The 20,978-nt window shown below is 42.9% G+C and overlaps 2 protein-coding genes and 1 long non-coding RNA gene across 3 annotated transcripts; 2 read left to right on the top strand and 1 right to left on the bottom strand.

The window, feature by feature from the left end:
* Positions 1-422: 422 nt before the first annotated feature.
* On the top strand, positions 423-1,254 carry LOC115640319 (tudor domain-containing protein 6-like; the record flags this gene model as incomplete). The annotated part of the gene is made up of 1 exon (XM_030543075.1): positions 423-1,254. A coding segment is annotated over one exon (768 nt), but the record flags the coding sequence as incomplete, so codon positions are not given.
* Positions 1,255-1,604: 350 nt separating this feature from the next.
* On the top strand, positions 1,605-10,402 carry LOC115640318 (tudor domain-containing protein 6-like). The gene is made up of 5 exons (XM_030543074.1): positions 1,605-3,166; positions 3,651-3,769; positions 4,645-4,734; positions 5,615-5,660; positions 8,227-10,402. Exons 1-5 carry the CDS (start codon positions 1,684-1,686, stop codon positions 8,304-8,306), a joined length of 1,818 nt encoding a protein of 605 aa, XP_030398934.1. The 5' UTR covers positions 1,605-1,683; the 3' UTR covers positions 8,307-10,402.
* Positions 10,403-11,712: 1,310 nt separating this feature from the next.
* On the bottom strand, positions 11,713-19,554 carry LOC115640320. Its single transcript, XR_003997859.1, has 4 exons — positions 19,224-19,554; positions 16,885-16,968; positions 14,482-14,525; positions 11,713-13,851 (listed from the first exon to the last, which is right to left on the bottom strand). It is a non-coding gene; the product is annotated as an uncharacterized LOC115640320 (long non-coding RNA).
* Positions 19,555-20,978: the final 1,424 nt, after the last annotated feature.

Below are 20,978 nucleotides of genomic sequence, written 5' to 3'. Positions count from 1 at the left end.
CAAGTAGGAGACTTAATTTGTGCCGTTTTTTCAGAAGACGGCTTGTGGTATCGAGCTGTGATAAAAGAGAAACTATCTGATGAACAGATAAGTGTACAATATATAGATTATGGCAACACTTTCGTAGTTAATATTTGTGAAACAAGTAGACTGCTTGAAAAATATTCATCAGTTCCAATGATGAGTATTCATTCCTCATTGGCTGGAGTTCAGTGTAAACAGTTTACAAATTGGACACAGGAAGCAGTGAGTTCTTTTTCAGAAAGAACAAGTGAAGTTCAACTAAACTGTGAATTTGTAGAGAAACTCAAAGACAGATGGGAAATTGTTCTCTATGACGAGAAAGGTATGATAGCAGTGGATTTGATTGATGAAACCTTTGGAATGAGAGAAGAATCTCAGTCAACAGATGCACTGGACAGAAGAAAGAGTGTGGTGCTGATGTGTCAAATCAGTGTGAACCTCTGCCTTTTGATGAGAACAATAAAGCTTCTAGTATAACTGACACTAAATCACTCTTCTGGAAGACTCCAGAGATAGCTCAGACTGTAGAAACCTACGTTACTGTTGTAAAGGGCCCAGAATACTTTTGGTGTCAGATGGCTGACCCAGAAATTATCAACTACTTAGAAAAAAAACTCCAGGAAACTGGAGAACTTGAAATAAGCAGTGTGGATGAGTTCAGATCTAGTATTAGAAGTGGTGATATTTGCATAGCAAAGTATAGTGAAGATGGAAAATTTTACAGAGCAAAAGTTAGCAGCATAAAAGATAACAACCTAACTGTCAGACATGTAGATTATGGATCTGAGGAACTTGTTGGCAGAGAGATGATTAGACAAATTCCTGATCAGTTGCTTACAATACCTATGCAAGCTTTTCCATGCTGTCTATCTGGATTTAATTCCCCAGAGGGTTCATGGAGTAATGAAGCAGAAGACAAGTTCTATGACATGACTGCAGACTATGTACTAGCGGTCACAGTATTGGAAATACAAAAGGATAACTCTTCTGAAATTCCCTTATCTGCTGTTAAAGTGGAATGTAATGAAAAAAACATCAATGAGGAGATGAAATGTTTTTGGAAATATAACACTGACACAGGGACACCCAGAGCATGCCTGCAGGAGGTCCACCAGAGCCGCAGGACCGGCAAGTGGCAGGGCACCCCCCGTGTGGCGAAATTCTAGAGCCGGCCCTGTTTGGCGGCAGGGGGCCCTTCCATTCCGGGACCCACCGCCGAAGTGCCCAGAAGACCCGTGGCGGGGGCCCGCCGCCGGCGAATTACCACCGAAGCGGAACCCGCCACCAAAGTGCAACGCGCTCTTCAGTGGTAATTCGGTGGCGGGGGACCCCTGCCACGGGTCTTTGGGGCACTTTGGCGGCGGGTCCCGGAATGGAAGGGCGCCCCACTGCTGAATTACCGCCAAAGACCGGGTTGCACTTCAGCGGCAGGTCCCGCTTCGGTGGTAATTCGCTGGTGGGGGGTCCTTCCCCCGGAGCAGAAGGACCCCCCGCCGGCAAAGACAGGGAGCGGCCCCGCAAGAGTTTTCCGGGCCCCCTGGAGCAAGTGAGGGACCCCTTTCCAGGGGCCCCAAAAAACTCTCATGGGCACCCCTGCAGAGCCCGGGGCCTGGGGCAAATTGCCCCTCTTGCCTCCCTTCTGGGCGGCCCTGCACTGACATGACTTTGGCAAACAATCAGAACGATTTCAGTGAAAGGAATGAGGGTCCAGGGACAGATAATACAGATGCTGTTTGCCTTGAAAAAGCTGTGGCTTCTACTGGAGATGCCAAGCAGGAAAATAGTGCTCTGCAGGATGCTTTACTTTGTGCAGAACCATTCCACCTGACAGACAAGGGATGTCAAAATACTGCAGAAATTGAAGAAAAAGTGATTCTCAAAACTGCTAATGAGCATCAGACCAATTTTGAAATACTTCATAAAGCAGAGACTCCTTTGTTTTGCTATCACTCTCTTTTTTCAATAAAGATATATGTAGAACCAAAAACATCTGAACCACAGCTTCTTGCCAGTAGTGAAACAAAGGACTTAGATCTTGAACTCAAAGCAGAGATGTTAGAATTATCACTTGAAGTACAGTCTTTCCTGGGTGAAGAAAGAAAAGAGCTGTTGGAACTTCCATCAGCTGAGGTGCAGCCTTCCCTGGATGAGAATGTGAAGCTGTTGGAAATGAAGCAGTTACAAATGCACTCTGTACTTGATGAACTAAAAAAGCTCTTACTGGAACTAGAGTCACTCGAAGGGCACCCTTCCTTGGGTGACAAAACAAAAGAAGAGGTACTGGAACTGGAGTCACTAGAAATGCAGACTTCCTTGACTGATGAAACAAAGGAAAAAATGTCAGAACTGGAATCACTCCAAGTACAGCTTTTGGATGATGAAACGAGGGAGCTAATGAACCTGAAATCACTTGAAGTGTCACCTTCATTTAGTAATAGAGAGAAGTGGTTGGAAATGGAGTCATCACTTGAAATACAGCCTGTATGCGGTGATGAAAGAGGGGAACTGTTTGAACTGATACCATGTGAGGTACAGATTTCCTTGGGAGAAGAAACAAAGGAGAGAGTGGATTGGGACTTGGACTTGCTTGAAGTTCATCAAGTGAAAGCTGCACCAACTGAGTTGGAAGTGGAGTCTTCCCTAGTAAAAACTTTACTTAGTAATGGAGCCAGGAAGGAGCTGGAACCAGAGATGCACAAACCAGAGATGCACAAAGTCCAGTCTTTGCTTGGTTCGGAAAGAAAAGAGGTATTGGAACTGGTGCCATCGGAAGTGCAGGCTTCTCTTGATGATGAAACAAGGAAGGACCCGTTAGAATTGGAACCATCTAATTTAGAGCTTTCTGTAGATAGTGCAGATCAGCTTTCATTCGCCAAAACCGACTTAAAAAAGCAGGTGTCTACTTGCCCTGTAGAGCTGTGTGGTGTAGGAGAAGCTGATAGCAGAGGTGAAAAATGTAAGAAATGGCTTACTTTGCAAGAGAAGAGTTGTGCGGAACAGATGAAACCAGACTTGCATGAATTATTCGGAGAGTATAAAACTACTCTTGTCATTGGGGAGTCCTTGAGGCATAAACCATCAGATGAAGAAGAAATTGAAATAAGAGAAAAGCAGGATGCAACTTTAGCTGGTCATGGTGCAGGTATGTACCTTTAATTATTTTAAAGAGCCATAGACTCAAACTGTACAGCACAGTAACAGTTTGTTTAAAAAAATCAGTTGCACATGCAAAATTTAGCTTAATTTTCTATATAATTATTTGACTTGGGGTGTGTTTTGGAAAAGAAATTAATTGTAATGTTAAGTCTATATTTTAAGATTAGGTGGGGGGAGGGGATTGGGAAATGAGGACTATGAACAGAGTGTTGTGGTCCATGAGACACTCTTGATTTAGATTTGTTCCACCCTTAAAATCTCTTAAATTCCTGGGTTTTAGTAATGAGTTAGCACTGCAAATGTCTCCTGTAAAATTCGTCCATTACTAACTCTGACAAATAGGAGTAGTTTCTTACCTGCAAACAGAGACAGAAAAGGCAGCAGGCAGACAGGCAGCTAAATACATTGACAGTTTTTAATCAAGTCTAAAACTATTACAGCAAATTTTGGTGACATTTCAAATCTTGTAGAGCAAAGTGAGCATGCCTGTAATCTAGAGGGATTTGCTGTTGGCTCCAATTGTGTGGTGTGGTCATGTCAGAAGTGGTATAAGACTCATATTTTGGAGATATCTGATGAAGGCACCAAGGTAAGTAGGACTTCAAAGCTCCCTCCATGTGTAGAAAAGATTCCATGTATATTAGAATTGCTTTGGTTGCTCCATGTACATCCCATATTCTCCAGACTCAGATTACTAGAGGGGTTCCAGTTACAGAGATTAAAACAGCTACAGTAGAACTTCAGAGTTACGAACACCAATGTTAGGAACTGATCAGTCAGCCACACACCTCTTTTGGCACTGGAAATACACAATCAGGCTGCAGCAGAGACCAAAACGAAAAAACCATAGCAAATACAGAGCAGTACCGGGTTAAACGCAAACTACTAAAAAATAAAGGGAAAGCAACATTTTTCCTCTGCATAGAAAAGCTTCAAAACTGTATTAAGTCAATGTTCAGTTGTAAATGTTTGAAAGAACCATAACGTTTTTTTCAGAGTTACAAACACAAACGACCTCCATTCTCAGCGTAACTGAGGTTTTACTGTAGTTAGCATTGCTTGCTGCTTCTGGATTTCTAGAATACATAGTTGCAGTTGTCTCTTGTATTGGGAGATTGATTTAATGGAAATTCACTTGGTAAGTGGATGCCAGGAGGTGCCAGTGTAAAGGTTTTCAAGAACTTTCTATTAAATCTTTGTTTCCTAGTTTGATTTTTGAATGGTTTTGAAAAGTAGCTGCAGATATCTGATTATACACTTTAGATAAATAAATGTCTAAACCAGAAACTGAACACTATATACTCTTTTCTCCCTTTCATTTTACAGGGATTGTCTACTTAGTGTTTTACATGATATGATATGCCAGTTGTGGACTTTTTTCCATTAATGTGTTCTGTTGTGTTCTATGTATTCTGTATAACGGGTAATGCCTACTAGACTAAGGTTAATGTCTTATCTGTGCAGGATTTGAATCTCTCTGCTGGCCATGAGGAGATAGTGAATCCTGAGAATGTTTGGAATGGCATTCCTGAAGTGACTAAGAGTCCATATGAGGTACGGTGTTATAGCTCTTGGTAAATATTTGGGGAAACCTAGTGGAGATAAAATATCGAGTGTCTGGAATTATGAGTTGTAATCTTTATGTGACCATGAGGGATGACACCCACACCCATCCAACCTTTATCTGGAAAATCTGAATGTTAAAGTTCATCAAACAGCCTGATACACTGTAGCGTCTACGTGACCTCTGTGGCCCTCCTTTTTGAAAACCTGAAGAGTGGAGTATAACTGGCTAGCCCTCAGCTAGTTATTTTGATTAGGAATATTGTATTGGGTTGTGTGAAATCCAGTTCCAGAAAACAGGTAATATTGAAAGTGAATAAACACAGTCTTAGGCAGAAGAAATATCAGCAAGTGCAGAAGCTGCTTATTGCTGTCAGACTTGGCAATTTTGAGTAATGCTATTGGTGCATCAGTTCTGACAATATAGTGCTAAGAAAGAACTTAAAGAAACATTGCACAAGGAACAATGTGAAATATTTCATAACTATTTAGTAATAGAAATGATCTTAAAGAGGTCTTGCATTTGTATTTTGCTTTGAGGACAGTGCTGTTATGGCATTACGTCCAGGAACCTAATCTTGAATTATGCCAGAGTCATTTGTCACAGATGCTGATTATTATGAAGACAGTGGTGGAATCAATTTTCTTCTTCTTCATTCCTGCAATAGAAGCCTGGCTTGAAGAAATAAGATGGACACAAAGCCAATTCTAGTGGGTTGAGATAGGAAAATAATTTTCATACCTCAGCATGAGTGAATACCTGAATGTTAATGTAAAAATGAGTCTACTTTTAAATCAGATGCAGATACAAGAAGTCTTTCAGCAGTTGTGCTTTTGTCCCTTTCAACAGAACCTGTGTTTTTTGTTTTAGGCAGATAGCTTGCACTCCGTATCAGCGGAGGGCTCAGAGTTGAAAGGTAGAACTTCAATTTTACTTTCTAAACTCCTGCCATATGAAGAGTTCATTGTTAGTTGGATGTTAAGTACCTGTCTTTTGATTCAAAAGGCTAAAAGCATGATATTCTAGTATATTATAAACATAATAATTTCCAGCTGTGAAGTGCAATTGGACTAACCGGTAGCAATAGAATAATTTTTTGGGTTCTTCACTAGCAGGTACAGCACAGGCAGTAACAGTGCAAGACTCCCCATATTGCCTTATCTGGAAGGACTATCCCTAAGGGGAAATAATAGTTCTGTTTTCATGCCTGGTCAAATCCTTGGCCTTTTTGCTGAGTTGTACCAGTTGTGACTTATCTCTTCAGTACTTTTCCACTTGGAGAGTTGAACTGTGATCACCAAGTCAGGTCTTGTAGGCCCCCATATCTTTGTAAGGTGGTAGTGACTGTCACATGAAAGTCTTTGTATCCATTACTGATCACCTGAGGCATGTGGTCTCTTTGTAGATCTTCTCTTATTTTTGTTCGTTCTTACAAAAAGAAGTACAATAAAACTTACGTTCTGTTTTTTCTCTGAGATGATGGCGTTTAACTTGCCAACCTGTAGACTGATACTAGAAATTAAAAGCTTAGCTGGTGATACTTTCTTCCTGCCTTTTTACAGTTCCTGAAAAAGCTATTAGCTAATCTGCTTTTTGCATTTGAGTCAAATGTAATAGACCTTCCTACAACAAGCACTGGTTTACTTAAGTTTGTCTGGTTTATTTCCAGGATTCTTTTTTTCAGTACTGTAATGTACACATAGAGGATGGCAACCTACTACTGCTATCAGGCACTCCATTAGTTCAAGTGACAGAGATCTGTGGTGGATTGAAAGGTTCCAATACTGCTTATTGACACCTAAATGGATCACATGCCATGTGAAGGCATTCCTGCTTTTTTTTTTGTTTGTTTGTTTTCTGAAAACCCAAGAAATTACACATACAACTACATTGAAAAAATTATTGAGGCTGCAGTGTCAAGCCCCCAAAAGTGAGGAAATGCCACGATTAAGGTGCAACCTTAATTTGGCCCCCTTGTGCATATGCATTCTGACAGTCTTTAATTACATGATCACAAATTATTTTTTCCACAGGTCCTTTGCCTCATTCAGTGTACAGGATGGTGTTGCTCTGGGGATGAATTAGGATTGTGTAGTAAAGGAGACTGTTGTCTGTAACGTCCTGCATTATTTGTTGCAGAAGTTGAAAGGTGTGTAGTGAGAAGCAGTGCATTGCAGGAAGAGAAAGTGGGTCTGGTGATCGAGGGAAGTGAATGCTACCCTAAAGAACCGGATTCTATCTTTGCCCGTACCATAGATTTCCTATGTGATGCTGGGATTACACTGGGATGCTCTTAAACCAAACTTTCTGCAGGCAGTCACTAATTGTGGTCCTCATTTTCTGGGTGCCCAAACTGAGGCCCTGGTTTCTCATGTGTTGATTTCAGTAGGAGATGTGAATGCTCAATAGGAGCTGTGCTTTCAACTTGTAGAGTGCTATATAATGCTAAGTATTCTGAAATATCAGAACCTAGGTGGCTGAGGGCACCCAAAGCTAGCTAATACCTTTGACCTTATTCTCTGTCTCAACTCCCCATGTGTAAAATGGGGATATTACCACCTCCCCGAGAGTGCCATAGAGGAATTAATAATCCTGTCTTCGGAGCAGGGTATGAATAGTGTGCATTATATAAGGATAAAATAAAATATTGAATATCCGATCTTTGAGCACCATCCATCCTGTGCATAGAAAGAAGCAAAGGTCCTGTTATCATGTAATTAGATGGTCGGAATGCGTATGCACAAGGCGTGCACAGGTAACCATCATGCTGGCATTTCCTGACTCTCGAGTGCTTGGCTTTGTAACTGTAATATTCTATTAATCATTTTTCTGTGTTTACAAAAAAATTGTGTGTGTGCATATGAGAGAGCAAGCAAGCTCTCATCAGGATATCTTAGAGTCAGATGTGTATAAGTCTGCAAATGGTGGCCAATTCCCTTTCACTCAGTCCTGTTAATGACTGTTTTAACTTCAAAAAACCTTCACATACAAACTGATCAATCCACAGAGTGTCACAGTGTCTGCATGTCCGCTACAAACTGTACATGTTACCAGAATCAACATTTTATCGATAAAACACTATCTTAAACTACATTTTAAAAGATCCACTATGACTATCATGTTCCACCTGCAGGTGGAATGGATTAGCTCTTAAACTGAACAATACAACACAAAAGTGGAGACTGTCTTGTAAGCATTGCACACTTGCGTCCAGCTGAATCACTTCACCTTTGACTAAAGTTCCAGCTGCCTTAGTTAATAGTTATTCATTGTACACAATAGTCTTTCAATGTGTAATCATTGGGGTAAACTTAGTACAGGACCATGAAGTAGACAACGTTGGTCTGAAATTGTACTACAGTCTTTCAGACTACCAAAAAACATACAGATCACACTCTTTAGTGACTGTTACTGCGAAAGTATATTTTTGGATCTTCATGGTGCTATTCTTACCTCTGTCTTTCTTTTTCCTCTTTTCCTAGAAAAAAGGGCTAGTTGTGGCTCTGATGTAATGGTTGATCCATATATGTTGTCCAGCAGTCCTGAAAATGCCACTGAGTAAGGCTTCTAGTTCACTAGCATCACGTGTTGGAGAAGCAAAGTCTTTTGAACATGACTTTCCCGAGATTACGGAGTTGTACATTGTAGAAGTATTTTGAGCATGGTTTTCAAGCAGCTGAGCAAATAATGTCTAACTTGTATGCCATATTTCTATAATAGCACCTCACACTTGTGTAAGACAACAAAATACCTACATGGAATCTGTAGATGTTTTCATAGTGCTGGCATCTAGCTTCTTAAAATTGTGATACCTTCATTTAAGTGAGTATTTGGGCAGCCCTTGACCAGTGGAGTTTCTGGTATTGAATGTTTTAGTCTGTTGCACCAAGAGTTGTAATAACTAGATTGTTAAACTTTTTGCATATGTAGATTGCTTATGCTCTTTATTTCTATTGGAACTATACTTGATTTAAATTTTTGGGTTTGCTTAAATGAAGCTTATTCAGATGTATACAAATGGCTGTACATTGTGCAGCCCTGCTTTCTGATGAACACTGAGATTTCTTTGTTAGAAAAGCTCTCCTAAAAAAAAAATTAGAAGATATTTTGCACCAGTTGCTTTGAATGTTTTGTCCTCCTTTATGGTAAATAATATTTACTTCAGTTTGAACTCTGCATTTATACTACTATGCTAACTATGGAACAAGCTGGAATAAAGCTGATGCTGGTGCATTGTTATCTTGTTTTGATCTTTTAGATTTTTCCACTATATTACTCTAGTGTATAAGGGACACTTCCTTCATCTATAATTAATTGACTACAATCTGTTGGAGGAACACCCTTTTTAAAAACAGGGCCAATAAGTACAGAGCACCCCGGGAATATTAAACATAAGAGCATAAGAATGGCCATATACTGGGTCAAATGAATGGGTCCATCTATACTCCTGCGGCAATGCTGCACCACTGCGCGAATACAGAATTCATGTCCTCTGCAGATTTCTTTGCTTCCCCACAGAAAATGACAGGGAAGCCAAAAGAGTGGTCATGCAACCCTCCCCAGCAGTGCAGGCATGTTGTTTTGGGCACCTGGAGCAATTAGCGGAGAGGTAAATCACCTTGGGAAAGGGCTGGGCACACCCCAGCCGCTGGCTCCTACCTTGTGCAGGGCTCAGCTGCTAGTCCTGGCTGGGCTGAGGAGGGGAGGCCAGAACTTCCTCTTCCCTTACAAGGTGCCGCTGGGGCCAGGTCAGACTCACCCCCAGAAACTTCCCCTTACTGACTGCAGGAAGTTCTGCACCCCCTCTTACTGCTTGCCCCTATTGCTCATCCCACATGCATCCAGACCCATCCCTACCTAGAACTCCCCCTCCCAGAATCCCCTGCACTCAACCCCCCACCCTGCTGAGCCTCATCCCCTGCATCCAGAGCCCTCCTGCACCTGAACCCTCTTTCGCCTCTGCTGAGCCTCACTCCCCACACTTGGACCCTGCCATCAAGGTCCCTCCCCCCTGCATCCAGACCTTCACCCTCTGCACCCAGACTATCTCCATTTTCCCCCTGCATCCAGGTGCCCACCCCATTGAGTCCAACCAGCTGCACCTGGACCTCCACCACACTAAACCCCACTCCTCCAGCATCACTTGCCGAGTCCCATTCCCCTTGCACTCAGAACCCCTCAACAAGCCCCTGTGTATCCAGATCCCCCACCAAGCCACCCACACTCAGATTACCCCGCACCTGCATCCTCTCACACTAAACCCCTGCACATTTGGATCCTGCCGGACTGAGCCTGCTTGCCCCACACCCGGATCGGGGACCAGGGCTGGGCATGTGTGAGAGACTCTCTCTCTTGCTTACTATTTTGGTGCACCTGGCTCAGAGGGACGGGGCCCTAGGGTATTTGTGGGGCAGGCCTGGCCCCTGCACTGTCAGAGTTGGGTCAACCTCATGGCCAAATCTGTGTTGGGGGTGGGGTGGAGGCAGCACTGCAGGTTGATCTTCTACCTCAGTGCAGCCAGTGGACTGTGCTCTGCACTGCCATGCTGGAGCCTCCATGTATGTTTGTTCACAAATAAAATACGCAGAATTTTAAAATATTGTGCACAGAATTTTTAACTTTTTGGCGCAGAATTCCTTCAGTATATCTAGCTCAGTATCCTCTTCCAACAGTGGCCGGTGCCAGATGCTGCAGAGGGAGTGAACAGAACAGGACAATTTGGGTGATCCATCCCCCATTATCCAGTTCCAACATCTGGCACTCTTCTAAATGTTTCCAAACACTGCAAATGTGTATGCAAAAGTACCGACTTGCTTGTTCTCACTTTACAAGTAGGAACAAAACCTTCAAATAGAATTGTAAGCACAGTGAGTGAGATACACTTTTTCTGTTGCATGTGTGATAATTGCTATGGAACAGAGCAAGTTTCATTAGATATTACCATTTTCTCCTAAAGGCAAAGGCATGCTGCCATGCTATGAGTAATCTGTCAGAATTCTCACAAGTTTGGTAAGATTAAGATGAAAACATGTTTTGTGCCATAATCAGGTAAGGTAGATTCTCCACAAAGCTGTTGGATTTTTCCGTGGAATTGTGATTTAGGAACTCAAATCCCATTGACAGTCACATGATACTGGAATCCATTTTAAACCTAGTGCTTTTCCATTTAGGAGGAGGGGTGGGAACCCAGAAAGACAAAGGATTCCCGCCTTGGGCCAATGCTATAAAAGAGTTTGGAGCAGAACAAGGAAGGCTGCCAGTCATGAGAAATCCCCTAGTTACCACCTGAGCTGAAACTAACAAGAACTGTGCTTGGGTAAAGGATTGTGCCCAGACTAGGAAGGAGTCTAGTCTATTAGAGAATCTTATTGGAACCTCTCTAAGGGTGAGATTTGCCTGTATTCAGGTTCCAAATGTAATAGGCTTTGATTTGTGTGTTTTTGTTTTATATTTCTTGGTAACTTACTTTGTTCTATTATTACTTGAAACCACTTAAATCCTATTTTTATACTTAATAAAATCACTTTTGTTTATTAATAAACCCAGAATAAGTGATTAATACTTTGCAGGGAGCAAACAGCTATGCATATCTATCAGCGGTACAGAGAGTGCACAATTTATGTGTTTACCCTGTATAAGCTTTAGACAGAGAAAAACAGATTTATTTGGGGTTTGGATCCCATTGGGAGCTGGGTGTCTGCGTGCTGGAGACAAGAGTATCTGCTGAGCTGTTTTCAGTTAAGTCTGCAGCTTTGGGGTGTGTTGCAGCAGGTTAGTGTATCTGGCTCAACAAGACAGGGTTCTGGAGTCCTAAGCCATCAGGAAAAACTGGTTCAAAGACAGTTTCAGCACATCAGTTGACAGTTCCAAGGGGGTCTCTGTGACCAAACCCATCACATTCTCCTGCTGGCAAAGAGCGGCTTCATGGGAGATCTTACAGCAACACAGCTGTAGCGGTACAGCAGTGCTGCTGGAAGGTCTGTAGTGTGGACATAGCCTACGCATACTATAGCTACTCCTTGCCACAGCTATGAAAACAAAACTTTCGGATGATGCCTTCTAGAGAAGATAGAAGGGAAAGGACAGTGGCTGATCATGCAGATGGTATTGTAGCTATAGCATTCTAAATGTTATCAACTAGGAAGTATGTGGGCCAATTACTTGTGCCAAATAGCAGGGTGGGAGCAAGGGGAAGGTGACAATGCCATGGGCAGAACTGGGAATAGACCATCTCTAGTAGGTGGTAATGTAGCTGGGGAACTCATGTACATAACACTAATAATGACTGCTTGGCAATCTCAAAAATGAAATTTTATCACAGCAGCGGGGCTAATGCCCTACCCTAGGTCACTCCACAGATTCTCTACTGAGGGGGAGCAGTACTCTATCTGTGCAATAGACAGACATGGTCTTAAAGCTCTCTTCCTCTGACTGCTAATGTCTCTATGAAAGGAGTTCAGTTGTCCTTTGCCAGAATAGTGATTCTGTGAGGGAGGAGATGTTTATTTGGGGGGAATTAAAAAGGAGAGCTCCTTAGGTCTAACAGACACAGAATAACCCCTTGAGGGGAAGGAAGCACACTTTTAAGTTGGAGATAATGTAGCTTAAAAATAAACTTTTCTATTTTCCTTTGTACAGCAAATTCCAATTCAAGAGCTTGTTTATGGTTGAAAACATAGATTTGTATTGGAGTGGCGTGCACAATATCAGAAAACTGCAACTTGTCCTGGAACTAGGCTACAGTTTTCTTATAACATGTAAAAAAGCATCCCTAATAGTAATAGTGCACATCACAGTATGGTGAGATGGCATTTTTACAAAGCAGGAAAATGTATATAAACACAAAAGAATTACTCTTAAAAATGAAGAGTATGCTGCCTCGAGAGTTGAGTTTTCTCTCCAGGATCATCCTCATCCCCAAATGATGTTTACAAAGGAGGCAAAAGCTGGATGGAGAAGGTGCACAAGTCCCATTGACTTTTAGAGGACTTGTGCTCGTGTCACTAAGCTGCTTTGGAAAATCCAACCCAAGTGCTCCATGTGCTTTGTAATCTTGACAAGAAATTCTACTAGTCTTCCATTGTCCCTCATTGAGGGAAAACATTTCAGCTAATTTGTGTGCAGTTTTGGTTTCCTAGAGCATGGCAGGAATGCTTAAGAATGTGCAGTGTGGCTTCTCAAAAACAGAATCAGTTATTAAAGTATATAATTACTAAACATACCATATGTGGCACCAACAATCCAAACTGGTTTGAATTTTGGGAGGCAGAACTGTGATTCAAGTCCCTAGATCCCAATCTGTCCTGGCAATTTTGGTTCTGGGTCAAATCCAAAACTAGAAAGAGCCTTCCTTCAGTTTGCAGTTCAGATGGAACTGAAACTTCACAAGAAGAGCCAATCTTCCAAAAATCTTACAGGAACTCTCCCAAGAACAGTTGCTCTCAGGAGGCATCCAGTGGTGCTGGTGGTTGGTGGAAATGGATTTTTACAACAGATCTCCATTTGGGATCAGAATCTTAAGAAACTGAATCTGGGCTTCCCGTCTGGTATTCTTGAAGTCAAGTTAACGTAGGCCTACTAATTTTTTTTTTCAGTATTTATGTAGCACTCTACAGCTGGAGAGCTCAGAGCATTTGATATGCTGGTTAGGCATTGTCTCCATGTTAAAGATGGAGATGCTGAAGAGCAGAGAGGTTAAACATTTTGCCCCAACTCTTGCCAGAACAAAAGTTGCCTGATGTAAACACTAGGTAACACTGCTTCTTTCCTAATTTAGAGCCAGACATCTATCCAATAGCTGATTTAATATTTAATGGGTAGAAAGCAAAAGTTTATTACAGTATTTTAAAGAATAAGTTTATAGGCTGGTATGAATTTAAACCCCTGCAACTCTTTTATCAATGTGCAATGAGACTGCCAAGAGAAAGAAGAACGCTGGAGCTGTGGGAAGTAGATGACCAGCAGTACTACTAAGGCACGGTATTATCAGTTTCTTCATTCTAGTGATTCAGGCTGAGTTGAGGGTAGATCAATGTTGGTTCCAGGAATGACATTATGTCCTTCGCCATCTACAAGAGCATCCCACTGATCAAAATCTTTCTTCAGACCTGTAGAATGTGGAAGCAAAACAAATGTGACCAAAACAACTACTGTCGGAAGGAGACAAATGCAAAAATGATTAATTAAAATTAAACTACCAGATAATGAGCTAAATCCTTTCCAATTTCATCTTTTAAATCAAACTGGTTTGGAAGATGTTGGAACAAAATAAAGTAGGAAGTGGGGAAACCTTAAATGATTTACATATCTCAAATTAGAAATGAACAAAATGAAAAAAAATTAAGTGTTCCTAACTTGAGGCACTTTAACCCAATCTTGCAGCTGGGAGAAACTTTTTACAGTCATGTTACAAACCCAGAGAAAAAAAGTCAACTATCGAAGTATTCACACATTTTCAGCAAGAGGCAGGTCAGCAAATACTGAGATAATTCACATTTTGTTTTTTGGCTTAAAGGAAATAGTGGGTTAGTTTGAGGAGCTGCATAGGAATAAAGAGTTAACACTTATTCGTACAGAACTTAATAGTCACCCGAGTCTTTTAAACAAAACTACTTTTTAATACTGCTACTTACCTAAATGTTTCCGCAAGAAGGCTAAGGAAGCTTTGTTGCTAATATCTATAGCTATGTTTGGGTCTATTTCTCCCTCTCATTTGAAAATCTTTCCAACAAACTTACCACTCAGGAAAGTAAAATCTGGAAAACTCTGATGTACTGATCCCCTGTAACATAAAAGAGACAGTTTTAAATAAGTTAATAGGAAGGCAGTGTTGCAATAAAAGGTAATGCGTGTAAATCAAGTGATTTGCAAAGATAATCATGGATTATATATTTAATTGGGATAGGAGACTTCTATTCCTCTATTGCTACTGCTGCTTCAGAGCTTATCTATACTCTGTTATTTGGGAATAGCTATTGTGTGTTAAATTCAAATCCTGCCTTAATCGGAATAACTTTCAAATGTAGAAAAATCCAAAGGGTAAATTCTGTCTTGAAGTACGTGTCTACATGAGCAGCCTTGAAGTCGAGGACAGCAATTCTGTCTGTGAATCTAATATCCTTAGGGCTGCAATAATCCTTTGCCCCTAACAGCTCTTGCCCAGTTGGTTGGGATGTGTTATCAAATGGATCCAAATAATCATATTCATTGGATTTGCTCACCACACTCTCCAAATGCCCCTGAAGGACCCCTGAAACTGTTAATAAAGTCACAGATTCCTGGGCCAGAAGGGATCATCTGGTCTGACCTCCAGTATGACACAGGCCATAGAACTTCCCGCCAAAATATCCTAGAGCATATTTTTAGACAAAACACCTGATAGGGAAACCCCCCCGACCCCACCTTACCAAGGCCCCAGGCTTTTTTTCTGAAAATAAAGTAAAAGTAGGCCGTTAGCTAGAAGCAAAAGTTTTAACTCCTGCTAAACTTGTTTTTCTGTACAAAGGGCACGCTGAGGCAAAAAGTTGTGGTCAGGGCCCCAAAAAGAGAAACTAGAATTGAATAAAGGGGAACCAGAAAATCTGTTAAATTATAACAGCTTTTAGTTTATTATGGTTTATTAAGTTGCTTGTGTGGGCGTAAAATATAACTCATGATCATTTGACCAAAGGTACACCAATAGGTATTTTTGGGTACAAGTTCCTCAAAAAGGCTCATACAACGTGTAATAGCTTAACCGCAAGTAGGAGAAAAACACCAGGTGTCAATGACCTAACACTTACAAAACCCGTAAAAAGGGGAAGTAACAAAGAGCAGGCTTGCAAATTAGCTCATAACCGGTATATTAATAGCAATTGTTTTTAGCAAATGGTTAGAAGATGTTATTGTATTAACCAAATAAGGTATCATCGGATGTATGAGTTCATATGGTAATGTGCGGTTTTTGGCTATATAAACCCAGGTATCACTGCTGTAAGGTAGAGCGACTTCCCCTTGCTAGGGGACTTTGTCGTCTCTCCCTGCATATATGCTTGTATTCTTTGATTAATCAATAAAGGAGCCTCGGGCTGTCTGATCAACTCAACTGGGTGGTGGTCATTTTCCACGACACACCCAATCTTGATTTAAATGCTAGTGATGGAGTATCATTGACCCGTAGTAAATTGTTCCAAAGGTTAATTACCCCTGTTGAAAATGTATGCCTTATTTCCAGTCCAAATTTGTCTAGCTTCAACTTCCAGCCACTGGATCATGTTTTATCTTTCTCTGCTGGACTGAAGATCTCATTATCAAATATTTGTTCCACATGTAGATATTTATAGACTGTGATCAAGTTACCTCTTAGCCTTTATTACGCTAAACAGATTGAGCTCCTTGTGTAGTGATGGGCAACCTCCAGCCCATCAGCATAAGCTGATTGTGGGCTGTGAGACATTTTCCAGATGTTGACTGTCCACAGGCACAGCCCCCTGCAGCTCTTAGTGGCCACAGTTCGCCGTTCACTACTTACTGTCCTTGAGCCTGTCGCTATAAAGCATGTTTTCTAATCTAATCAGTCCTGTGGATCTTCTTTGAACCCTCTCCAGTTTATCAACATCCTTGTTGTGTGTGTCACTGAAGGAATACAAACTCCTTGTGTGGGCTTCTTACGTTCTTCTCCACCTCATCACCTTCAGGGCCTTCTGTGCGAGTGGATGGGTCAGGAATTTTTAGAATTTGTCCTAACTACTGGCTACAGAGGTGTTCTCTGCTTAGGAGAGATGAAGTTCTCAAAAAGGACTCTCTTTTTATGGTCTTGGGCAAGTCACATGACTCAGCTCCACAGAAGTATTTAAGCACCTATCTTCAATTGAAATGATTTGTTAGTAGTCCGGGAAAGTGGCTGAGGTATGCAGATCCACTGGTCACAAATCCCACCAGGGTGTTGCATAGTGGGCTGCAGTTGTTACTCTAGCTCCCAGTCTCACAGCCAGGTTACACAGATACTATGGTGATGGCCACAGCATAAGAACCTGAATACAATAGAATAAATATCTTGCATCTTTGGTTGGATTACATGGGAAGTCTGTATTGATTCTGTGCACAAAGCCCTTTGCTATGAGGCCAGACTTTTATATGAAGAGATTTGAAAACGAAAATACCTTGCATGGTAAAAACTTCTGGTGAGGTTGTAATAACTGGCACCGCTAGATTCCTACAGGTAAATGACCACCTCTGGTTAGAAGCTGTCATAAACAGATAGTTAAGAGTTAATAGAACAGAAGTACTTTGTATCTCTTTTGCCTGTAAAGGGTTAACAAGATCAGTGAGCCTGGCTGTCACCTGACCATAGGACCAATCAGGGGACAGGATACTTTCAAATCTTGAGGGAGGGAAGTTTTTGTGCTGTGCTGTTAGATTTTGGTTGTTGTTCTCTCTGGGTTCTGAGAGTGACCAGACATGCAACCAGGTTTCTCTCCAATACAGGCTCTTATAAGTTCAGAATAGTGAGTACTAGGTAGGTAAGGCAAGTTAGGCTTATGTTTGTTTTCTTTATTTGCAAATGTGTATTTGGCTGGGAGGAGTTCAAATGTGTATTTGGCTGAAAAGATTTTAATTTGTACTTGTATACTTAGGCTGGGAGGGTGTTCCCAATGTCTATAGCTGAAAAACCCTGTACCTATTCCATCTTAAATTTACAAGATCATTTTTACTGTTTTTCTCTCTTTAATTAAAAGTTTCTTGTTTAAGAACCTGATTGCTTTTTTATTCTGGTGTGAGACCCCAGGGGACAGGGTCTGGATTCACCAGGGAATTGGTGGGGAGAAAGGAGGGAAGGGGGAGAGAGAGACTAATTTCTCTCTGTGTCAGGATTACTTTCTCTCTCAGGAAGAGTCTGGGAGGGGGAAAGAGAAGGAGGGAGGAAGGTGAATTGTCCTCTCTGTTTTGTGATTCAAGGAGTTTGAATCACACAGTGATCTTCCAGGGTAACCCAGGGAGGGGAAGCCTGGGAGAGGCAACGGTGGGGGAAATGGTTTACTTTCCTTGTGTTGAGATCCAGAGGGTCTGGGTCTTGGGGGTCCCCAGGCAAGGTTTTGGGGGGACCAGAGTGTACCAGGCACTGGAATTCCTGGTTGGTGGCAGCGCTACAGGTTCTAAGCTGGGATTGAGCTTAGAGGAATTCATGCTGGTACCCCATCTTTTGGACGCTAAGGTTCAGAGTGGGGATTGTACCATGACAGGCTTCCTCCCTCACGCACATGGGGAGAAGTTAACAGGAACAGAGAAGTGTATTTCTAACAGGATTGCTGCCTCCAAAGCACCTACTTCTGGCATGGCCAGCTTCCATTTCCCTGTCCTCAGGGCTCCTCAGTGGTTTCACAGAGGTATCTCACAGCCTGTTATGCCCTTACTAAGGCTGACTTAGCACAAACGGCTCCAAAACAGAGTCCTCCAAGTCCCAATCAAGAGTGTATATATTTTAAGATTTGTATCTTCATTCTTTCCACTCAGAGGCCTGCCTGTCTGTAGCCTTACCTGCCTTGGCAGGCCACTCCCAGTCCTACCCAGCTGGAGCCGCCTTCTTCTCTGCAGCTTCCCCAGGACTTTTCCTTACCTATCACAGAGACCTGACTGGGGGCTAGGGCACATAACCCTGTCACGTGATCTTCATTTTCCCCATTTGGGGAAAAACAGGTCACAGATGGGACCAAGACCTATGGGGCCAGCTTCCCTGTGACAGTGTCCACATTATCTGAGAGACCGGGGCACATCAGTTCTTTCCTACCTCTGCAAACTCAGGCAGGAGTCTCCAAGTAGCTCTCTTGGTGGCTCCATTTATGCCCTGCAGACCCATGTACTGGCCCAGTTCTGACCTCGGTTATACCCATGCAATCTGCAGCCCTTAGTCAGGCTGTACAGGTGTAACATGAGCAGGAGCAGGCCCATTACAGCTTTGGGTACTGCAGGGGTGTGTCTAGGGAAGTTCCGTTAGATTTCTGGCTGCCCAACTAGAACAGCATCTTCCAAGAGTGACTATTGCAGGAGTGCACAGAGCTGTTGGAGGGGCAAGAGCCCAGCTGGCCAGAAGGTGAGGCCAGCCCCAAGTGTCAAACACAAACCAACCTAAAAGTCAGGCCCCAAAACCCCATGAAATCTTACGAGTTGGTTCCTTTTTGCCTGATGGTTACAGAGCATATAGGCTTACACAGTCCATGTTTTCAACCTTTCCTCTCAACCAGGGGAGGGCACATCTAGACACATGTTTGAAATCATTCTTAGCTTCCCAGCTGCTCGGGCTTTACAAAAAACGCCACCAAGGATCATGAGACTTGCACTAAAGTTACCAGTGCCATAGCTCTTGACAATAACATGGCTACCCCTCTGATAGTAGAGCTGGGACATTCACACCAGTGGGGGACCCAGCCCGATCTGTGGCCCTCTTTTCCCAAAGGGGTGCAGAGTGGCTGCTAGAAGACGCGAGAAGAGAGTTAGCTCTTACCTTTGACTTGCGCTTAAGGTACAGTTTGCCTTGAAGCCAAGAACAAAAGGAGAAGTGGCAGCAGGCTCATCTGCATCTCAGGAGGAAAAGCCTAGTGTGAGTGCATAATGAAAGGCTTCTGGACCGATATGAACACACCAAGACTCTACACTCTCAGATCTCATGAACAGGAGGCCATTGGCCCTGCTCTTTCCCCAGACCACTTACTTGAAACAGATCCCGTTCCAGAGTTTTCCTGAGCTGTGTTTCAGAAGGAAGATGGAACTCCATGCTCTGGGTGTCCTAAGCCTCTAACTGCTAGAAGCTGGGAGTGGACCACTTGGAAGTTGACCTGTTCTGTTCACTCCCTCTGAAGCAGCTGGTGCTGGCCACTGTCAGAAGACCAGATACTGGACTAGACGGACCAATGGTCTGACCCAGTATGGCCATTCTTATGGGTGCTCACTGTGCTAGCCCTGCTCCTGCTGCCCTCCCGGGTTATATGGGGCATGGGCATGCAGAGGAATCACAATGCCCGGGGTGCTAGCCGGTCTGTTGAAAGGGGTTCTCTCTTGGAATTTGGGAGCACTGCCAACACCCTGTACGGTACGTGCTCAGGCCCTCAGTAACAGCCCAGAGAGGTTTTATACCTGCACAACAGTTAAGCTTGTAATTGACAGGCAGGGGCCTGGCACAGAGGGTTGGAGCAGGATATAGACTTGCAAGAGACTTCCTGCCCACACTGCTGGCAACTCATGAGATGTTTGCAGTGTTGGTGCAGCAGCGCCCATCCCAGGAGGAGAGAGGCAGGGTAAGGGAGGCCAGATCTTTTATTGGATCAAAGCCAGTTGGAGATGCAAGCTTTGGAGCCATGAAGAGCTGATCTTCAGGGCTGGGAAAGGAACTCAGAGCATCACAGCTAAACAGAAGGTGGAGCAGATTCGCCAGCACATATTCTAAACACTGACAGGAAGGGACCATGGAAGGTGAAGTGACTTGTTAAAACCCCTCCAGTTATAGGGGAAAAGCAGCTGATGTACTTAATGCTTTTTTTGCCCATCTTCATGAACAAGGTCAGCTCCCAGACTACTGCACTGGGCAGCACGGTAGGGGAAGGAGGTGACCAGTCCTCTGTGCAGAAAGAAGTGGTTCGAGACTATTTAGAAAAGCTGGACAAGCACAAGTCCCTGGGGCCGGATGTGCTGCATCCGAGGGTGCTAAAGGAGCTGACAGATGTGATTGCAGAGCCATTGGCCATTATCTTTGAAAACTCATGGCGATCGAGGGAGGTCCCGGATGACTGGAAAAAGACTAATGTAGTGCTCATCTTTAAGATAAGGGCAGGAGGAGGATCTGGGGAATTACAGGCCAATCAGCCTCACCTCAGTCCCTGGAAAAATTCTGAAGCATGGAACAGTCAGCATGGATTCACCAAGGGCAAGTCATGCCTGACTAACCTAATTGCCTTCTATGAAGAGGGAACTGGCTCTCTGAATGAGGGGAAAGTAGTAATCTGTTATTCCTTGACTTTAGCAAAGCTTCTGATACAGTCTCCCACAGTATTCTTGCCATAAGGTGGCTAGAAAGCAGGCTAGATTGTCAGGCTCAATGGCTCCATGTCCAGTTAGCAGCTGGTATCAAGCGGAGTGCCCCAAAGGTCAGTCCTGGTGCTGGTTTTGTTCAATATCTTCATTAATGATCTGCAGGACTGCACCCTCAGCAAGTTTGCAGACGACATTAAGCTGGGAGGAGTGGTAGATACACTGGAGCGTAGTG

The sequence above is a fragment of the Gopherus evgoodei genome, unplaced genomic scaffold (genome assembly GCF_007399415.2).
Source record: "Gopherus evgoodei ecotype Sinaloan lineage unplaced genomic scaffold, rGopEvg1_v1.p scaffold_289_arrow_ctg1, whole genome shotgun sequence".
Lineage (NCBI taxonomy): Eukaryota > Metazoa > Chordata > Testudines > Testudinidae > Gopherus > Gopherus evgoodei.
The sequence above is the reverse complement of the archived record's forward strand: the minus strand, read 5'-3'. Positions and strand labels throughout refer to the sequence as shown.